Genomic DNA, 19,115 nt, shown 5'->3' on the forward strand with positions numbered 1-19,115 from the left:
TAAGGAACCAAATATGTGACAGCAGCTGGTGAAACCAGGAACAAGTCGGCAACCGATCAAGTGTTCTGACTTTTATTCTGAAAAATTTAAATAAATGTCAATGTTGTTGGAAATCAATGACACACTCACTAGTCAAGGCAAAACATTGCAATGCAATGGATTCTGGGAGTAATCCCCACTACTACCTAGTTAGTGTAGAGTAGTGGGGATTACTCACCGAATCCATTGCATTGCAATGTTTTGGCTTGACTATGAATGAATGAATGAATGAATGAATGAATGAATGAATGGACTTTATTGTCATTGCTACAGTACAGGTACCAAACAACGAAATTTAGGAGGACTAGCGAGTGTCATTGATTTTCAACAACATTGAAATGTATTTACATTCTTCAGAATAAAAGTATGGATTGGTTGTGGACTTGTTCTAGATATCACCAGCTGCTGTCACATTATGTACATTTTGTAGTTAGGGTTAGAACTATCCCTTTAAGCATACAAATACAGTAATGTAAGACTATGGGTGAAATACAGTACCTGTGTCTGGGCTGGATATGGCAGCCCTCACTATTGGGCCAGAAGCTTCCCTTTGGATTGCTACTGTAGAGTAGGACTAGTCAGTATATTATAACTGTAAAGACGTGATCCAAGCAGATAGGGGAGAAAACACTTGGAACATTAGGCTTGAATTAAACATCAGGCTGATCTTCTCCAAATGACTTCACCTACTGTTCAGTTTGACCATAATTAGGACATTACTATTAAAACACACTTACACAGTAATATGTAATAAATAATAAAGTAGATTCTGAACCCCTGTCATTTCTTACATTTGCAGTATTTGGCAATTCATAACTACACAGATTTAACTGAACTCCTGACTGCGAATAATCAGGTAGAAAACATCATAAAGTGCAGACAAAATACAAATCATGACGGCAGATAGTGATTCTGGAGACAAGCAGTAATGTTGCACAACATATTTGTAGCTACTGCCGTCACAGTATACACAGCAGTATAAACAATTCTACTTTATAAGCTGGGGGGTATTCCATCAACGTCAAAGCAGTAGGGCCTCCACTATTTCGCACAATTCCGACAGATCATTCCTCAAGCCGATTGGCCTGACCAGTATAAAAACATATAAAAAGGTGATATCACCAGTTTCAGTAACAATTATTTCCCTGCTCTGATGTCTGTGACTGCGATACAAATGGGATTTTTGGGATATATTTTACATTACAGTATATGATATGTGGTGAAAACTAATTATGTGTAGTTATGTGTTTTTAGCATGTTGATGTTCTATCAGCATGTTGCGATGTGCTAAACATGCACTTAGATGTTCATAGCAATGTTGCAATCATGCCCTACTTGGTGACTACTCTGTCACATACTGTATGCTATAGTGCAATTCTTCCAAAACTCACCGTCTGTTTCGCTCTCTCTCTCTCTCTCTCTCTCTCTCTCTCTCTCTCTGTATTTTGTAATCTTTCTTCTATTCCTTGCATCCTCACTTCCCTCTCATTGGATAGTTATTCTCCTCAAAGCAGTTTGAGATGAAAGCTTGGAGAGAGGATTACGAGGAATAAAGGAGAGACTCTTGGAACGCAACCCGTGACTCTTCACACACCACTGTTACACTGTTACCATGACTATCACTCCTCTGAGTGACAGCTAAAACATAAACACAAGTATAGAGGCTGTTGATTAAAAACAGGCTAATTACAGATCTGTCGATTAAATACCAGATAGAAACATTAAAACGAATGATTAGGTGATGTGTCAAAGTGGTTAGTTGCTGGCGAGGTTATGGCAGGAAGCTTGATTTAGTGTTGTGAAGTGATGACAGTGTACACTAGGAACCCTTGATACAGGAAACGAAGCATGCAGGGCAATCCTGTCTTCCTGTTGTGCTACGAGTCCACTTCCTGTGATGCTAGGATGAGCTCAGCAGGGGCTGGCGTTCTGCAGGAGAGCTCTGAGAAGAGAGGAGAAGAGCAGAGAGAAAGAGCTAAACGTTTTAGCCATAATATTTTTTTGATCATACAAAACATTGCATGATGAATATTATTGTGATCATATCATTGTGTTGTTATCAAAATAGAAATGTGCTTAGTGGAGTTGACACTGCCTGGCCTGTACAGATAAGAAGATAGGTAAGCAAATCCTAATGAAGAATCTGATGTGTGGTGTTTCGCTCAGACGCATGCCATGTAATCACAGGGTCCCTGGTTTGATTCCAGCCATCGACCTATCCTCCATGTCATGCCTCCTCTCTCACCCATCCTTCCTGTCAATCTCTACTATGTATATGCCAATAACGCAGAAATGCCCTAAAACATATTTAAGAAAGACGCACATACTGTACCAATCATACTGTATGGTATCTCTGTGAATATTCTTAAAATCCATAATAATAATCCAATAATCCAGGTGAAACATAGAGATGGTAAAAAATAAAATAAAAAATAAAAACAGTGGCCTGAGCAATGTGTTAAACAGTGGCCTCTCTGTGTGTCTATGTTTGTGAACTTTGTTATTGTATGTTTCTCTTTCTTTGTCTTTTGTTGTTTTGTCTTTGATGTTGGTATATAAAAATTATAATAAAAATATTGTGAAAAAAACAAACAGTGGCCTCTCACCTCAGGCATCTTTTCACGACACATGAGCACCATGAACAATGCTCCCAGAAGGACGCCTAGACCAATGATCATGAAGGGAATGTTGACCACTACGTTGCCCTCGGCGACCACCACCCGCACTTTCTTGGCCGACTCGTCGTCGATGACGACACTCTGCAGGAGGAGGGAGACAGAACAGGTGTTTTGTCAACTCAACAGTTTTTTGTGGTATGGCAGGCCGGCACGTTTTTGTTCTAGGCCAACACTAACACCTAACACCTGATTTAACAACTAAACTGATCATCGGGTCCCTGATTGGTTGAATCAGAGTCAGTACTGGGCTAGAATGAAAATAACCAACAAACAGATACAATAGAAATACAATATGCTGTTCATAGCAGGGGAGGCTGGTCGAGGTAGAAATCGTAGGATGGGCTCAATGTAATGGATGGAATTCCATGCCATTCCTCATTCTATTTCATTGAGCTCGTCCTCTGATTTCTACCTCCACCAGCCTCCCCTGGTACATTCTATAGGACATTGAAAGCCTAAGGCTTACCTCATTGAGGTAGACCACAGGGAATACCAGTGTCCTGATATCTCCGGTTTGGCTGTAAGGAGAAGAAAGATGCCATTATAGAAGAGAGAAGTACTGGACAACAGCCACAAGTAGGAAACACCTCATCACTCTGTGACATAGGCCTAAAACACAAACAAAATGACATATAGGTCTTTCACTTATTTAAAATAGCAAGACCAATAAGGTTTACCGCTCAACTCTACTATGAGAGTCAAATATAGTCAAACAAAAATAACGATTTCATCAGATACTTTCTAAAGGAAACCCAATGTCCCAAGGGACATTTTAAACTCTGGATGTAATACTATCATTATATTGTCTATTGTTATACGTGTACATTTGTATTTGTTCATATTGTATTGTTGTATTGATGTTGATTGTTTGCTGCTCAGGGACTAGCCATCTAGTTAAATCTGGTGCAATGACATGTTGTACATAGTCTTTGACAAATAAATAACATTTTTTAAACATATTTTTGCTGACTAAGCTATTTGCTGCCAAACAAAACAAACATCGACAAATTAACGCTGACATGGCACATAACCATTCCAGATGACGAGATCTAGAAAGGAACAGGATATATATAAATCATAGAGGAAATATTTTTTCCGGGAGGTTCCTGTGCTTAATCTTCGAGGGATAACGCCAGAAGACAAATCATCAGAACGTGTCAACATCATAACACATCACAGTATATAGTGGCAATTTCAGACACGTCAAATGATTGAGCTTTGACCGACCAAAGTTCTGTAATAACACCATCATTAATTTACAGTGATGTGTCTGGACAACTCAGCAATTATAATCAGACAATGATTGCAATCTGATGACTTAAATGGAAGGATGGAATCGCCATGTCATGTCACTTACAGTGTGAGGGAGATTTATAGGCTAAATTCGCTTGTCTGGGACGACATTGCTTAGATGAGTGGAGGTAGAAATCGAAGGATGGGTAATTAATTCCTCATTCCATTCTATGCATTACAATGAGCCAGTCCTACTATTTGTACCTCCACCAGCCTCCCCTGGTTGGGATTGACGACATGAATTGTATATTTCGCTGTATAATTATGATATATTATTACCCTTCTATGTGCACCGGACGAACTTGACTATTACAGTGACCCACACCTTTCAAAATATTGAGTAAGACGTCACACACACACACACACACACACATATATATATATATATATATATATATAATATTATAATTATATATATAATAATATATATATATATAGTATTACTGGTATGTGTAGTATAAGTGACTTTCGTGGTTTAGTAATCAGTGCACACAAGGTGAAACCAGCCCTTTAGGTGACAATTTATGACCCTCTCACACCCCAACAAAGACAAATCCAAGAAGATGAATGCTCAACAACAAATTGTGGAGAACTGCTCAGCTCATCATTCCAATACAGACTTTAGAAGTTTGAGTCATATATTTGTGAGCATTTCCAGTGAAGCATTTCCCACAAGCATACATGTTTTTTGGAATCCATTTCCTACTTCCTCTGTCTAGTTCATGTTGACAGCAGCAACTGCACTTTGCGCTTGAGCACACAGCATCTGTGGCAGTTACAGTAGTGTGTTTGAACAGTGAAACTAATCCCCACACTGACCACTGCAGCTGTGGACCTCCTGTAGAGCTCCAGTTGGCTCTCTGCTAAGCTAAAAGTGGCATATACAAATATTGTACATTTCAACTATTTCTTTTGGCCGGTATACAATCTTATCTAGCCAAAATAAACCGGAGTGCTGTCGAGTGACGTTGCGTAGACTGCTAAAGTCAAAGAAGTACAAAAAGGGCAAAGGCTTTCTCCACGCTGGCATTTGGCATGGCAAATACATGGCAGGCTACATGGCCAGTGATCAATCAGTATTCCCCCACTGGAAAGTGACTCACCCCACAGGAGAAAGAAATGATAAAAAAACAAACAGATCCTAGACATGCACTCCAGCATACCTCAATGGTGAATAGTGTGGTAGAGGGCAGAGGAATAGACCAAAAAGAGAGAGAAAAGCCACTACTAGGTCACTGTGAACTCTGAGTGACCTTTACCATACTAGATTGAAGGCGCAGAAGTGGAGTGAGTTATCTCAGCTCGTGTAGACCTATATGGAATGCCAACTGCCAAAGTTCACAGGGCAAACCTTGACTTTCACTTAAACAATTCAGCTTTTTACCCTAATGATTAACAAAAATCTAAACGACAAAAAATGAACTGAGATGATTGACAGCTCTGGATCAGCAGTAAGAAAGTGTCATCACTGATTCGGTTAAAAACAGAAGCCGAGCGTGTCATATTTGATACTGTTTCCTTCATAGACCTTTTAACTGAATTAACTATGCTGGAAAACATGTGGTTCACCGTCTCTACTGATTAACGTCCCATGTCTTCCCATGTAACCGAGACTCTTGTGACAGACTAATTGACATGGTACAGATGTTTTAAATTCCTTTTGAGATAGTCAATCAGAACTAAAATAAGCTTGCTGAAATAGCATATGCACTGTGGGTATCTTGAATCAACCACATTTCCCAGTAACATCAATGCATGACTTAGACGAATGTCAGAGCGTGGATCTAAAAGTTAAGATTCCAACCTGTAGGAGTAACTGCAGAGGAATTCAAATGGACAAAGAATCTGAATGCCCTTCATTGCCTGTAAACCAGGGGAGGCTAGTGGAGGTAGAAATTGGAGTCCAGGCTCATTGTAATGCATGTAATGTTTGATACCATTCCTCACTCCATTCCATGCATTCCAATAAGCCCGTCCTCCGATTTCTACCTCCACTAGCCTCCCCTGGTGTAAACATACATATACGGTAGATCAGACCACCATCAGTCACGTATGAGAGGAGCTAGACTAGTCGCCATCACTGTCAGAGATTTTATTTGGAACTAAAGTGCCTTCTGTAGGGGTGAGTCGTGTTGAAAGACAGACTTTGAGGTTGGAGATGTTCTGTTCTCTGTTCAACACCCTTCTCTCTGTACCTGAACGTCCGGATCTTCTCCACAAACACATTCACTTGGAGTCGCTTGGCTGCCTGAAGGACCAGGCCCGTGAGCTGTTGGAAGAAATCACAGCTATGTTATATGGAGCATCTTAGCAAAACACATCCAGGTACATAAGACGAATGTCCGAGCCAGCAATTCCAACAATACAGGTTACTGTCAATTATGAACAATTAAAGTACAGATTCCCCGTCTCATTCCCTGTCTCCACTACGCATAGTTCACCTATCCCTGGAGTATTACTATGATAAAATGTAACAAGGGCATGCAATTAACGTTAAGTCATTTTACATTTTAACCATTTAGCAGACGCTTTTATACAATTTACAATTAGAGATTACAGGGACAGTCTCCCTGGAGTAACTTAGGGCTAAGTGCCTTACTCAAGGGCACACTAGTGGTGGTATTCCCAGGTGGGATTTGAACTTATGACCTTCTGATCACCAGTCCAACTTACTATGCACTAGGCCACCACTACCACAGACCCCTGGTCTACCAGCCAAGGTGACTGATAGATGATTTTTTAAACACAGAAAAACACACAAACTCTGACTTCTGAGTGGCTGGTAAGATTGACAGATTTACCAGCCAATAAAAATCACTTGCCAGCATTTGGCTGGTGGCCAATTGTTTGCCCTAAATCTAACCCTAGAGTATAGGGACTATGAAGGCTGCTATCATAACAGTACACAGTGATAACGTTTCCTGTAATGTCCTACAAAGCCACAGAGAGATAGATCTGAGCACTTAACTCTGATATTTATGTACATCTCGCTTTGATGTCAATGGGAAATGCGCACGATGATTCATGATATGCACGCAGATCTCAAGTTAGGATTCCACACAGAGTGTACTCTATTGTATATGCTCCATCAAAGGGAGGGACACTGAGGGCTGGTATTAAAGGATATTTTACTGCCTGGACTACACCCATAGTAGTTTTAAGCAACTCTGCACTTTATAATGTACAATATATAATGGATCATTTGTTATTCTTCTGTTGTATTTTGTGTGTTGTGTTTTGTTGAAAGCCATGGAAGCTGGATAAGAATTTAAAAAAATTATACCCTGAATTGAACTGAACTTAAACAGTTCATGTTAGGGTATGGTCTCTGTGACACGCAACCATAACCATACAGTCACACTGGCAAGACTGTCTACAACGACTGATAGCAAAGGCCTACAGCTTTATCTTTAGTGTTTCTGCGCCGGGTACGGTACAGCCCCTTTAATGTTGTTGGGGCTGACAACATCTCTATAAACCATCGATTATCACCCAGATGGACTTTAGCCAGGCATGGACACTGCATTGGACTGCTCTGTCATAGTGACTTTTGATTGAATTGTTACTATCTATCTATCTATCTCTCTCTGCTAACCAATTTGATTAGTTTAGATTACATTAGATTAGATTAAATTAAATTAAACTTAATTGTCATTGTATTGTATTGTATTGTCATTTTCATTGTCATAGCCATAGTACCCATGTGATTATCTCAAGAACAGTGATTTTTTAAAAAGCTTGAGACTGTTTTTATCAAAGAGGACATGCAGGAAACCTTTTGATCAAAGGAACGTACTGTATACATCAGTGTGTTCAAAGCTGTGAAGACAGTACAGTGATTAGATCCTTCCCTGAGGTGTTTGACAAAACCACACTAACCAGCAAACAATGAACACGCAAGACAGCCGGAGACAGCAACAGATGACAATTGATGGGATTTCCTGCACTGTCGCATTGATGACACAATAACTTCTGGAGAATCCACCTCTCTCACAATGACGTCATTTTTGCCCTGTGCATCTGTGGGGAACATGCAGCATCTGACCTGTAGAGGGAGCTACAGGACTGTGGTGGAGTGTGGGTGGTGGGATAATTGGGTGTCGACTGGCGCTAATTATCCCATTACCCACACTCCACCACAGTGCTGTAGCTCCCTCTACAGGCGAGGTGCTGCATGTTCCCCACTGCATCATAGCAATCATAGCATTAGCATCTTATTTTGTGTGCATTAGTGGAGGCTGGTGGAGGGAGAAATCAGGTTAATTGTACTGGAATGAGAAATGGAACATGTGTTTGATACCACTCACCATCCCGTTCCATACTTTACAATGAGCCCATCCTCCGATTTCTCCCTCCACCAGCCTCCACTGTTGTGCATTAGTGAGATGACATCATACTCCTTCAAAAGGTGCACAGGCTCATGATCTGTTCTAATGTGGTAACGTTATGCCCTCTAGTGGTGTTAACTGAAAAGACATGCTGAAGCCAGTCAAAGTGGTTTCGTACCGGGTTGATGTCAATGGTGGTCCCATGTTGCTCCTTATTGGGATACATCCCGAAAATATCGTTCACAAATTTCTCATCTGCCTGGTAGAAATGTGGAGACGACATAATAATCGGTGCATCTAAGGATAAAAAAAATGATATATATATATATATTGTCTATGGTCTTCACAGTCATATGATATGGTGAGAGAGAGAGAGAGAGAGAGAGAGAGAGAAAAAGAGAGAGAGAGCAAGAGAGTGATACAGAGATGGAGAGAGAGATGGAGAGAGAGAGAGAGAGAAAGACAGATTCATAATGCTTAAACAGCTTGGCCACACTACTCACCTTGCTTACAGGCGCTGACATTGAGCAGGCCAGAGCCCAGGCAGTTCCCTTGCGGCACACAGAAGCCAGCGTTGTCAGGGTTCACTGTCACGTTAGCAAACACCTTGCTAGGTGGTACGAAGCGGTAGGCAGGGATCCCCTTCACACTGCGGTCCTCCTCATAGAGGGCATACATCGACCTGCCAGGGAGGAGGACACACAGTCTGTAGCCACCAATTCCACCGTTGCAATGAAAACAGTTATAGTCCGGGTTGGATAAGAACGCACGCCACACGATCCTTGTAAGTTGTATACAAATTAAAAGGTTTATTGTCCATAATTAAAAGTAATCCAATGAAACGAAAAGTAATAAAGCAGACGATAAGGTATAGGATTAAAGAAAAGCATGAACGTGGTCAACATAATGTTTTTCCCAACTAACCTGTTTCCATCGACGCAGGTGCTACTAATTGTCTACCTAAATACACCTGGGCCCGTCCTATCACCTCACCACGTGACAATCAATTACGACTAAAACACTAATAATTATATAACCAAAAACATACAAACAAAACATTATTCATAACATAAATAACCAAAAAACATTAATCATGAAATATAAATATAACTCAAAACATTAAGCACAAATCATCCAAAATAAAAGCCCAAAGTAAAAATGACCATAACACAGACACTACGGGTTAATGGACACTTTATGGGACACAGACAGAATCAAAAGCAGTGTCCCTCAACCCTGGTCCTGGGACTAACTAGCCTAGAACTACTCACTGTTCTACAACATTTACATTTTTGGCATTTAGAAGACGCCTTTATCCAAAGCGAAGTAAGTGATTCATCTATCCACCAGTCCAGAACCGGGAGTGAAGAATGCTGATTTAAAGTTTTGTCGGGAATCAGCAAGTAGAAATAAACTGGCAGACACATTTGTTGTGTCTAGAAACAAGTTGTGGGTAAGCTAGCATCGACCTAGTTCCAAAGGATAATACCAATGAGACTAAATCACTGTTCTTAATCTGAGGCACACACCTGAATAGTGTGTAAGAACGTTTTTGGCAGCCATTGTTGAGGTGGAGAAGAGCAAAATAGAACAACGACACTGGGCCCAGTTTCCCCAAAGCTTTCGCAGTTCACATGGCACTTTATTTTCCCCAACAATCCCAGCCACAAAAGAGTAACTATAAAGTATAGTTATGTACTATAAGCAGTGGCGGCTGGTGGTGATACTGAGTGGGGGGGCTAATAAATCCATTAGGCCTAGGGTCTATACCAGGGGTGGGCAATTCATTTTCACAATGGGCCACATGAGAAACCGGGACTATTGTGGAGGGCCGGACCAGTAGGCTGAACTTAATTCTGCTCAATATTACTTTTATCGCTTTATAAAAAGCAGAAAATGATATGGTTTTGACTAGCTGCTACTGGTAAGAATACATGTTACGATAAGGCTATGAAAATGTGGAGTAGGTCAAATATAGAAGAGCAAGAGGACTCATTTAAACACAGGGAAGTAAATGCAGCTATAGTTTTGACCTTTTGCAACATCAGTTTGTGCCTATTATTTATTAACATTACATACATACAACATTACGAGTCACAGTGTAGTATTTCTACCTTCTGAAATTATGGCTAGGACTGGTGATATCAAGCGAAAGGTTCTTTATATACAAATCTGCTGACATACACTTGTGATCACTTTCTTTTTCAATAAAACGAGCTATTAGATATTAACTTTCAATTCAATGTACAATTCACATTTCTCAAAAACAACAAACTGTCAACTTATATGACGTCTTTCTACAAGACATTCTGGAACCTACAGTTCTTCTTCTTCTTAGCTAATACAACAGAAATGTACTTCTGTCAATCAATCATGTAACATATTAATCAATCTATTTGAACTGTGAATCAATCATGTAACACATTAATCAATCTATTTTAACTGTGAATCAATCATGTAACACATTAATCAATCTATTTTAACTGTGAATTAATCATGTAACATATTAATCAATCTATTTTAACTGTCTAACTAACTATAAAGTTACAACCCACAGAGCTAAGCATCTGAGTAGAAAAAGCAACAAGTGCTTTTGATATTTTTCAGTTCTTTTTTGTGTTCAGTGAGAAAAGTCCAGTCTGCCTTGGGCTTGAACAAGTGCACTCATAGTCATAGACTTTAAAAAAAAAACGGACTTTTATTCTGCAAAAACAAAAAATCTAACTTTTATTCTGAAGCTTTTTTCTGACTTTTATTCTGACACTTTTTTTCCTGACTTTTATTCTTAAACTTTTTTTTCCTGACTTTTATTCTGAAACTTTTTTTTCCTGACTTTTTGTCTGAAACTTTTTTTTTTTTTAAACCAACTCCCAGCAGAGTCAAAAAACGAAATTCTGTGATTACTACCTTTTCCAGTTGAACATAAACTAAACTATTTAAATGCTGCCATTGTTTGCGAAAGATACTTACATCCCAACATTTTTTTTCAGAGGATGCAAAGTTATAATGTAGCGTAGGCTATGGAGATGTTGTAGTTGATCCCAAAGTCTGTTCAAACCCAGGCAGCAGGACCAGCAGGAAAACACAACTAGATCTTCTATAATTCTAACTGGATAGTACTTTGTTTCCAATCATAGTTAGCTAGATGACTTACTTAGCTAGCTTACCTTTACTTATCAAATGTACATTTAGTGATATAAACGCAGTGCACACACACCGACAATACATGTCTAGCATAGGCACAGCACATCGCCATAATAGCGTTTTTTTTGTTGTAGGTGTATGTTTGGCGGTCAATCCTTTGCGGGTGACCAAACAAGCTTTTGGGAAAGTGTGCCCTGGCTGGTGGCTATTCAAGCCCGTACAAGGAGGCCCAGTCCCGGGCAATTAAAAAAAAAACACACCAGTCAGTTTTGAGTGCCACCTACCTGCAGAGGTCAGAGGAGAACATGTAGAGTGTCTCATTCTTGGAGATGATTGGATGGAAGGAAGCGCCGTTGGTACCGTTGATCATGTTGCACTTGTCTGTGCTCCACCATTTGAGAGAGCTGCCAGCGAGGAATACGAAAGAAGATCAAGAGGATCAATAGATAGATATAGCAAAAGGGGAAGGACATGATCAGGTTAACAACTAAAACAGCTTATTCAAACCCGGTTTCCAGATTAGTTAGAGTTTTAAGTATACATTTGTGCTGGAATGTTCTAAAAGAGAATGAGTTAACTGTACTTTTCACCCTTCCACAGAGCCACTCTGGAAAAGTCTTTGTAGTTCTGTTGTCCGGTGAAAAAGACGTAATCCCCATCATTAGTGGCATTGGTCTGCAATGCAAACACACGACCACAATAAAACAATGGCTCATTGATTAGCGCACACAACACAGAACACTGACCTCGAGGGAATTCATACACCTGTTGACTACTGCGAGTTTGAATACAAGTCATCTCTATTCAGGCTTTCATAGGTCTATGACCATTCTACAGTTGCTTTATGAGGTGAAACGGACTATTGTAGTTAGATTACGCACAAGTGACTAACCCAGTGGAAAAACAGCTCCTTCCTGGGCCAAAAGAGACAAGGGAAGGTAGCCTGTATAATGCAAAATCTTCACTCAACTATATAAAAATGACCTCCCCGACGAAGACCCTGTCTGGTCAAAACGGGTGTCACAATACATAAGTGTGTTACATGAGCCATAGATCCTGCTTCGACAAACCTTGTAGAAGAAGCCAAACATGTCATCTAGTCCAGGTTTTAAGATTTTGAGAGCACTGAGCAGGCCATCCTTGTAGCCCCAGAGCAGCTCTCCCACCGTGTGTGTAGTGAATAGGCCTTCGTTGCTGGATCTCATGTAAGCTGAGATGAGATTGCTAAGGATCACGTCATCCTTGAACTTCTCCATCACAGTCTAAAAGTGAGAGAGAGCGAGAGAAAGAGAGAAAGAGAGAGAGAGAGAGAGAGAGAGAGAGAGAGAGAGAGAGAGAGAATACAATACACAGATTCATACAGTCTTCAAAGGCAGTCATCGAATGACAAAACTCAAATGTTCCAGCACTACACTAGAAAAAAGTATTTGCAAAAAGAAAAAGAAAAAATAAGCGATGAAGACCCCATATTCAATCAATTGTCGATAGCAGTTTTCTGGGATTACTAAAACATGTGATTCTTCTTGTGCAACAAGGAGGCATGATCAATTTGCGGCTGACTCAACTTTGACACTATGAACATTGTTTTGTTAAGGACATGAATTGTTCATTATTGCTGCACAAGAACAATCATGTTTTTTGTGATGACCTGGAAACCTGCTATTTGCAATGGATTTAACTTTGGGCATGAGACATACAACATGTCTCACACATAGAACAATAGTCATTTCCCAGGAGTGACCCACCATAGCTGGGACGTTCACGGTTCTGATTAAATCATTCTCTGAGCCTATGGACATGTCGGCCTGAAACACGTAGGTCTTAGTGTTGACAGCAGATACTTTGGTTCCATTGTCCAGAAAGTTCACTTGCTCCATTGGCCGGAATTCCCTGTGTACAGAAACATTTCAGGAGGGTGAGCTATGACAGTGAAAGGGGTACTCAAGGGAATATCTGACAGGACTGTCATTTTAAGGCAATAAACCTGGCATAAATGAGCCATCTGGAACAGCTAATGCAGTACGTCTGGACTTAATGGATCCAGCTTTTGAGAACAGAGAGGAGGGAGAAAACAATCTTCCGGGGAGAGTCTTCTAAAGGCAGACACCTCTACCACTAAATCATGACTTTGGGTATAGATGGGGCTCAGAATGAAGGTGGCAATTGTCAATACACCTAAAGAAATCCCTATAGCTAGTGCAGACATCTAACATCGGCAAGCAATGTCACTGGTGGATGTGGTCCACATTAAGTCATCTGAGTGACCACAATCCCATGACAGCAGTTACACAACGCAGGACATGATTGTTGTCGTCAGCATTTCTCAGTCCTTTCTATTTCCAGACTTCCTGAAGTGTGCACTTACTCACTCACTCACTCCCCCTCACAGAAAACAAGTATTGGATTGGTGTAAGGGTGATCAAGACCGGGTCCTCCCACCATAGTTTGACACCAGCACTGTTTCCCTTTGGTACCCCTTAGGTAAAGTGAAAATGGGGGCACACAGAGAATTGTACAGAGACAACCTACATCTCACCTGTAAGTGTAGGGTCCGATCTCTAATACAGCTGGGCGTTCTCCGGCCAGAGTCTCAGAGGGGTTAGTCACATTGAAGAAGTAGAACTGCATGTAGACCGGGGGAGGCGGGTTCTCCCACGCTTCAAATGCCTCTGAGCCATTTCTCAGCACTATTTCCTACGGGTCAAAGTGCCTTGGTTCAGTAGTCACACAGACCAGCAGTGGCTTGTTAAGTGTGTGATTGACACAGAATTGATGTAATAAACACACATGACTAAAAATAGATATACTGTGTGCATATTGTATTAGAAAACATTAGTGAGGGGGTGGCAGATAGAGGCTCTAGGGACGTTTGATGAATATGATGTTAATAACAACAGAGAACATTAATTGTCTCATAAGACGTGGGTGTAGTAGAACATGCTAATATGACTAATAATAGCTCATATGCCAAAAGAAAAACAATACTTTCACCTTACAAGTTTCCTCTGGCAGTGTTTTCACTAAACATAATATCAAGAATTGACAATGTTGGCAAGAACTGGCTTGACAGCTCTAGCTCACATGATCTGATAGAAACTGCTATATTGCCAGGTAGTACAGTAGCTGAACATTTGAGCCATAGCTAGTTAGCTGGCAAGAAAAACAATAGCTTCTGCTGACACACAGGGTCAGATATATTATATACAAAGCTAGCAACAGGGCACAAAAATGTAGTGCTAGATAGACCGTTAGCTTACCTTTTTTATCCTTGAGTTGAGGATGTTTGAAAATACCTGCGACAACTCCAGAGAGATGCCTGCGATCAGAAAGAGTAAGGAAATCACTCCAGTGCTGTAAATACAACATGCTTTCAGTGTCATGGCTGTGGGAAGCAATGTGACTGGCAGGCTAACAGCTAACAGCTAGCTTGAGATGCCAATCGTGTCTAGCTGCTGTCACTTGTTTTGACTACTTCTTCTTCTTCTTCTTCTTCTTCTTCAGTGTGGTTTCATGGCGATGTTTTGACTCCCATCAAAGATATTCTGTTTGTACAGTCAAGATACACAACTGTCCTTCACTTCCGTGTTAAACGAACTGTGTCGCATGCGCACTCCGAATATCGACAGCAATGCAAGATGTGCAGTGATTTCGATTTCGATTAATCCATGTATCAATAGGTCCATTTTGTGTACAGCACCTAATATAAGGGCGGGATTTGGGAAGGCCATACTTTATGTGCGGAACTTCTAAAAAAAAACAAAAATTACTCAAATGAGCATAAACTTCAATAATCTCTCTCTCTCTCTCTCTGCAGAGATTTGACAATATATTGTCAATACACATGAGATTTGAAATCATACATAGTATATGTATTATAATATATAATAATAATAATATTATTATTAATAATAATAATATAATACATATATTATGTATTATATCAGATCTCGTGTGTATTGTGAAATCCTTTGCTTCGATTAAAGACCTACCACATAAAGTATGGAAGCATATAGCTGACTTAATTCAAATGCCAATGCAATATGAGATTGCAATTGCATGTTCCACTTTTGCATGCATTCTTTCAGACAATATTAAAATTCAAATGCAATTCTAATGATTTTCATTTTCATTTTCATGTACCTGATGTGCACATTCGCTGTCAATATAAAAATTATAATGCAAAGCCATTTGACATTTCATTTTCAAAGTCATGCGCTGCTTTGTAGCTGACAAAATTCAAAAGTTCAAGGCGTTTTCTATTTGCAGCTGGGAAGGGAGGTATTCTATATCTTTTCACTTGGTGGAACCTTTTAAGAGCCTTTTAAGACACAGAACAATAGGCTTATGAATCCTTCATGATCTATCTAAGCTTGTCACAGGCAGCCCAGTCCTCCAGTAAACTGTGGGCAGACAAATGGGCAGACAAATGGACGGACGCAATGCAGCCCCACTTTTGTGACATGTAATGCCTAGGGATTATTGTACATCCACAAGTGAAATCCATTAAATAATGTGCACACTGTAAGCACACATTGGTGAATTAATAGTGTCAATGGTATAAACCTGTTTCATATACAAACATAGATCATAACCACTAGTGACAGGAACATTCGATTGGTTAAAAAGGTTCAAATTTATAGTAAGAACCAAAATAATGAGTGAAACTAATTGTGATGTAATATTAAATTGAATATCCGCACAGACAATACAAAACAATGAAATAGTGAATTAAAGCATGCCAAACTAGATAAAAAACATAAGGCAGATAACATGACAAAACATTGTGATGAATAAACCTTTTTATTAATATGGCTCTCAGACAAATACATGACAGTTTTTTTTACTAATAATTCACAGAAAACGATCCAAAAACAATTATACAAGATTTGGATTTCCTGCATGCATAGCTTTGAAAGAGAAAAGACAACCAACTAAAACAATAGTTCCAGCACCATACAGTGGTATAAAACTGTGTCTGCACAACTAGCATTTCACTGGTCTTTTGGTTGATACAATTCATTGACGTGCTGCCATTATCGCCGATACAAACAGCCTATTTCACAAACATGTGGGTTGGGTAACTGTAGCAAAACATTTAAAATACCTGGATAACAATTTAACAACTATAATATCAACAAATACGATTATTGCTGTGATTATTGCTATATTTTCGACACAAACACATAGTGCTGGTAAAGTAGTACAAAACAGAGAGGTGCTCATTAGACAATATCCCAGCTCCATACGAGATTGACAATTATCATCAAACTCTACACTTGCATTAAATCATTCACTTAAAATGTAGTGCATAATTGCATAATTATGTTATTGCTATAGAGGTACATAGTGCCATAATAAGAGACTGCGCGCATGTCCCTATCGATCAGACGAAGCCCCACCACTTGTGGAGTTGGACATCCTCAATATGGCCAGTCTCCAGGTGGCGATTGCTGCACTCCTCCCAGCGTTGGATCTCACCCTTCTCCACAAGGACAAACTTCCACTCCACCTGGCTCTCGGTAGGGAGGGTGACGGACTTGGCCCAGAACCCGTCCGTGGCTCTCTCAAGTGGAACGAAGCCCTTCCAATTTCCCAGCTCCTGCTGGTTCCCAGTCACAGCCAGGGACTGGCAGGCCAAGGAGGTGAGGTAGTGCACACGGAAGCTCACCCGGGCTATTTGGGGCACGATGGGCTGCGCTGCTGCCACCTTTTTATCCCCCTGGTCTCCATCTAGACGATCGTCTGAGCTATCTTGAGGCTTCATCTCAGCAAGACAACCAGTGGATGAATTGGTTAACATTACACTCATCCAGGGATAGTCTTTGTTGCTACCCTCCATGGTGGCCACTGTCATCCATTCATTGTTGTCCATGGTGGCTTCCATGATGTTTATCTCAGTCTTCTCAACAGTCTCTTCTACTTGCGTGTCCATACTCTTACCGACACTCTCTGCCTTCATCTCAGAAATCTCACTCGCCTCTATTGAACCGCTCATCTGATCAGCCACGCTGGTCTGTCCTGACTCTAGTTTGTTCAACCCATCTATGACATTGCTATTTCTAGTTTCTATAGGCTTGCTCCATTGACCAATCACATGGGTATCTCCGGCCTTGCTCAATTGATCAACCACAATGGTATGTCTTGATTCTAGCCCGCTCCATTGATCGATCACATTGCCAGGTCCAGCTTCCACCTCTATGCGTAATGGATCCACATTGTCGTGAAGAAAATCCTGGCTTTCTTGCAGTTTACTCAGGTGTTGTTGGTCGACCAGTGATTGCTGAGGGTCACTAATCGTCTCTGGAGGTTTAATCTCAGCTGAGCCTGCATCTGACACATCACAATATTCCAAACATGCAGAATGGTCGTTTTCGACTTGTGGGATGTGACTGCAAACATTCTCTCCCAACACGTCCATGTCATCTTCCCTGGTCGTCTGATAGCCTACGTCCACATAGCTGTTCCCGTCAACATCTGGGAATCCTATTTCTTGACTCTCTACATCGCACCGCTGTTCAGGAAGTGGTTTGTTAAGGTCGGTGTCACTTAATGTCATCTCAGTGAGATTCTCATTGGGAGGTTCTGGACTTCCCTGAAGCTTGCTGTCAAACGTGTGTTCAGGGTTAATCTCAAGCTCCTCGCCTGTGGTTTCACAGGGACAGGCATCGCTCAATTCAACCTCATTCAATCTCTGCTCGTATTGATCCTGTACATTAATATCTGTCAGATGGCCAGCTCGATCGTTTATATCTCTAAGGGAGCAGTGATTGGTTTGGGGTTCGTGTTGGTCCAGAATACGGTCAGTCTGGTTGTTGTTCTGACATAAGCCTTCGGTAGGCTGAACCAGGATATGGTCAGCCTGGTCGTGGGTTTCACATAAGTCTTCAGTAGGATGCTCAGGTGGAGAGCCAGGGTGGTACTCCTTGATGACTTCCCACTCAGCATCCAACACCTCAGGATAAGGATCAGCACTCTGATTGGTTCCTGGAATCCCCCCAATAGGCTCTTCGTCACTTCTTTCCTCGGTCATAGATACCCCATCTTCATCACTCTCCTCTAGAACACAAATAAATAAATCATTGTTACACGTGTGATTGTGTTATGCATTATCTTCTGACACTGAATTTTCTGTTATAGGATATGCAGTGGTTCAATGTTTGTATGTATTGAAAGCCAATTTTGTGTACACCCCCTTAGGGTAGGATTTTGGATGGTAAGACGATCCTTTACACAGAGACTTAAGGTTAAATAGGGAAGGTATAATATTACTAAAATTAGCATAAACGTGCATACTACTGCACAGCACTACAGCCTCACATAACAATTTTGCCCATTGCATTTTTAAGATCAAAATATTATTTTTGCTATTATATTGGATAATAATAATAATAATAATGCCAATAATAGACAACTGCTCAAATCAATTTCCTACGTCATTGCTGTGGCAAGGACCCCATTGATTATCAATGCAGCCATTTCTGATAACAAACTCATGCGTTCTCGCTCACACACCTCAAGATCTGCGCACGTGTTTAAGGGCTGAGTGTACCTATCGGTTCAATCTCGTACGGATTCGAAACACCTATAAGCAAGAGAACAATTCTACTGCATCGTTTATTTGACATGAAAATTG

The 19,115-nt window shown here is 40.5% G+C and overlaps 2 protein-coding genes across 2 annotated transcripts; both read right to left on the reverse strand.

The window, feature by feature from the left end:
• Nucleotides 1-374: 374 nt before the first annotated feature.
• Nucleotides 375-14,862, reverse strand: scarb2c (scavenger receptor class B, member 2c; the record flags this gene model as incomplete). The annotated part of the gene is made up of 12 exons (XM_080529912.1): nt 375-1,981; nt 2,646-2,798; nt 3,184-3,235; nt 6,206-6,279; nt 8,517-8,635; nt 8,842-9,020; nt 11,767-11,886; nt 12,066-12,157; nt 12,553-12,744; nt 13,228-13,372; nt 14,019-14,176; nt 14,740-14,862. The coding sequence occupies 12 exons, from the start codon at nt 14,860-14,862 to the stop codon at nt 1,940-1,942; spliced, it is 1,449 nt and encodes a 482-aa protein (XP_080386038.1). The 3' UTR covers nt 375-1,939.
• Nucleotides 14,863-16,639: 1,777 nt separating this feature from the next.
• Nucleotides 16,640-17,900, reverse strand: LOC308156277 (uncharacterized protein; the record flags this gene model as incomplete). The annotated part of the gene is made up of 1 exon (XM_080529622.1): nt 16,640-17,900. One exon carries the CDS (start codon nt 17,898-17,900, stop codon nt 16,866-16,868), a length of 1,035 nt encoding a protein of 344 aa, XP_080385748.1. The 3' UTR covers nt 16,640-16,865.
• Nucleotides 17,901-19,115: the final 1,215 nt, after the last annotated feature.

This window comes from Nansenia antarctica (assembly GCF_963989245.1).
Source record: "Nansenia antarctica genome assembly, chromosome: 4".
Lineage (NCBI taxonomy): Eukaryota > Metazoa > Chordata > Actinopteri > Argentiniformes > Microstomatidae > Nansenia > Nansenia antarctica.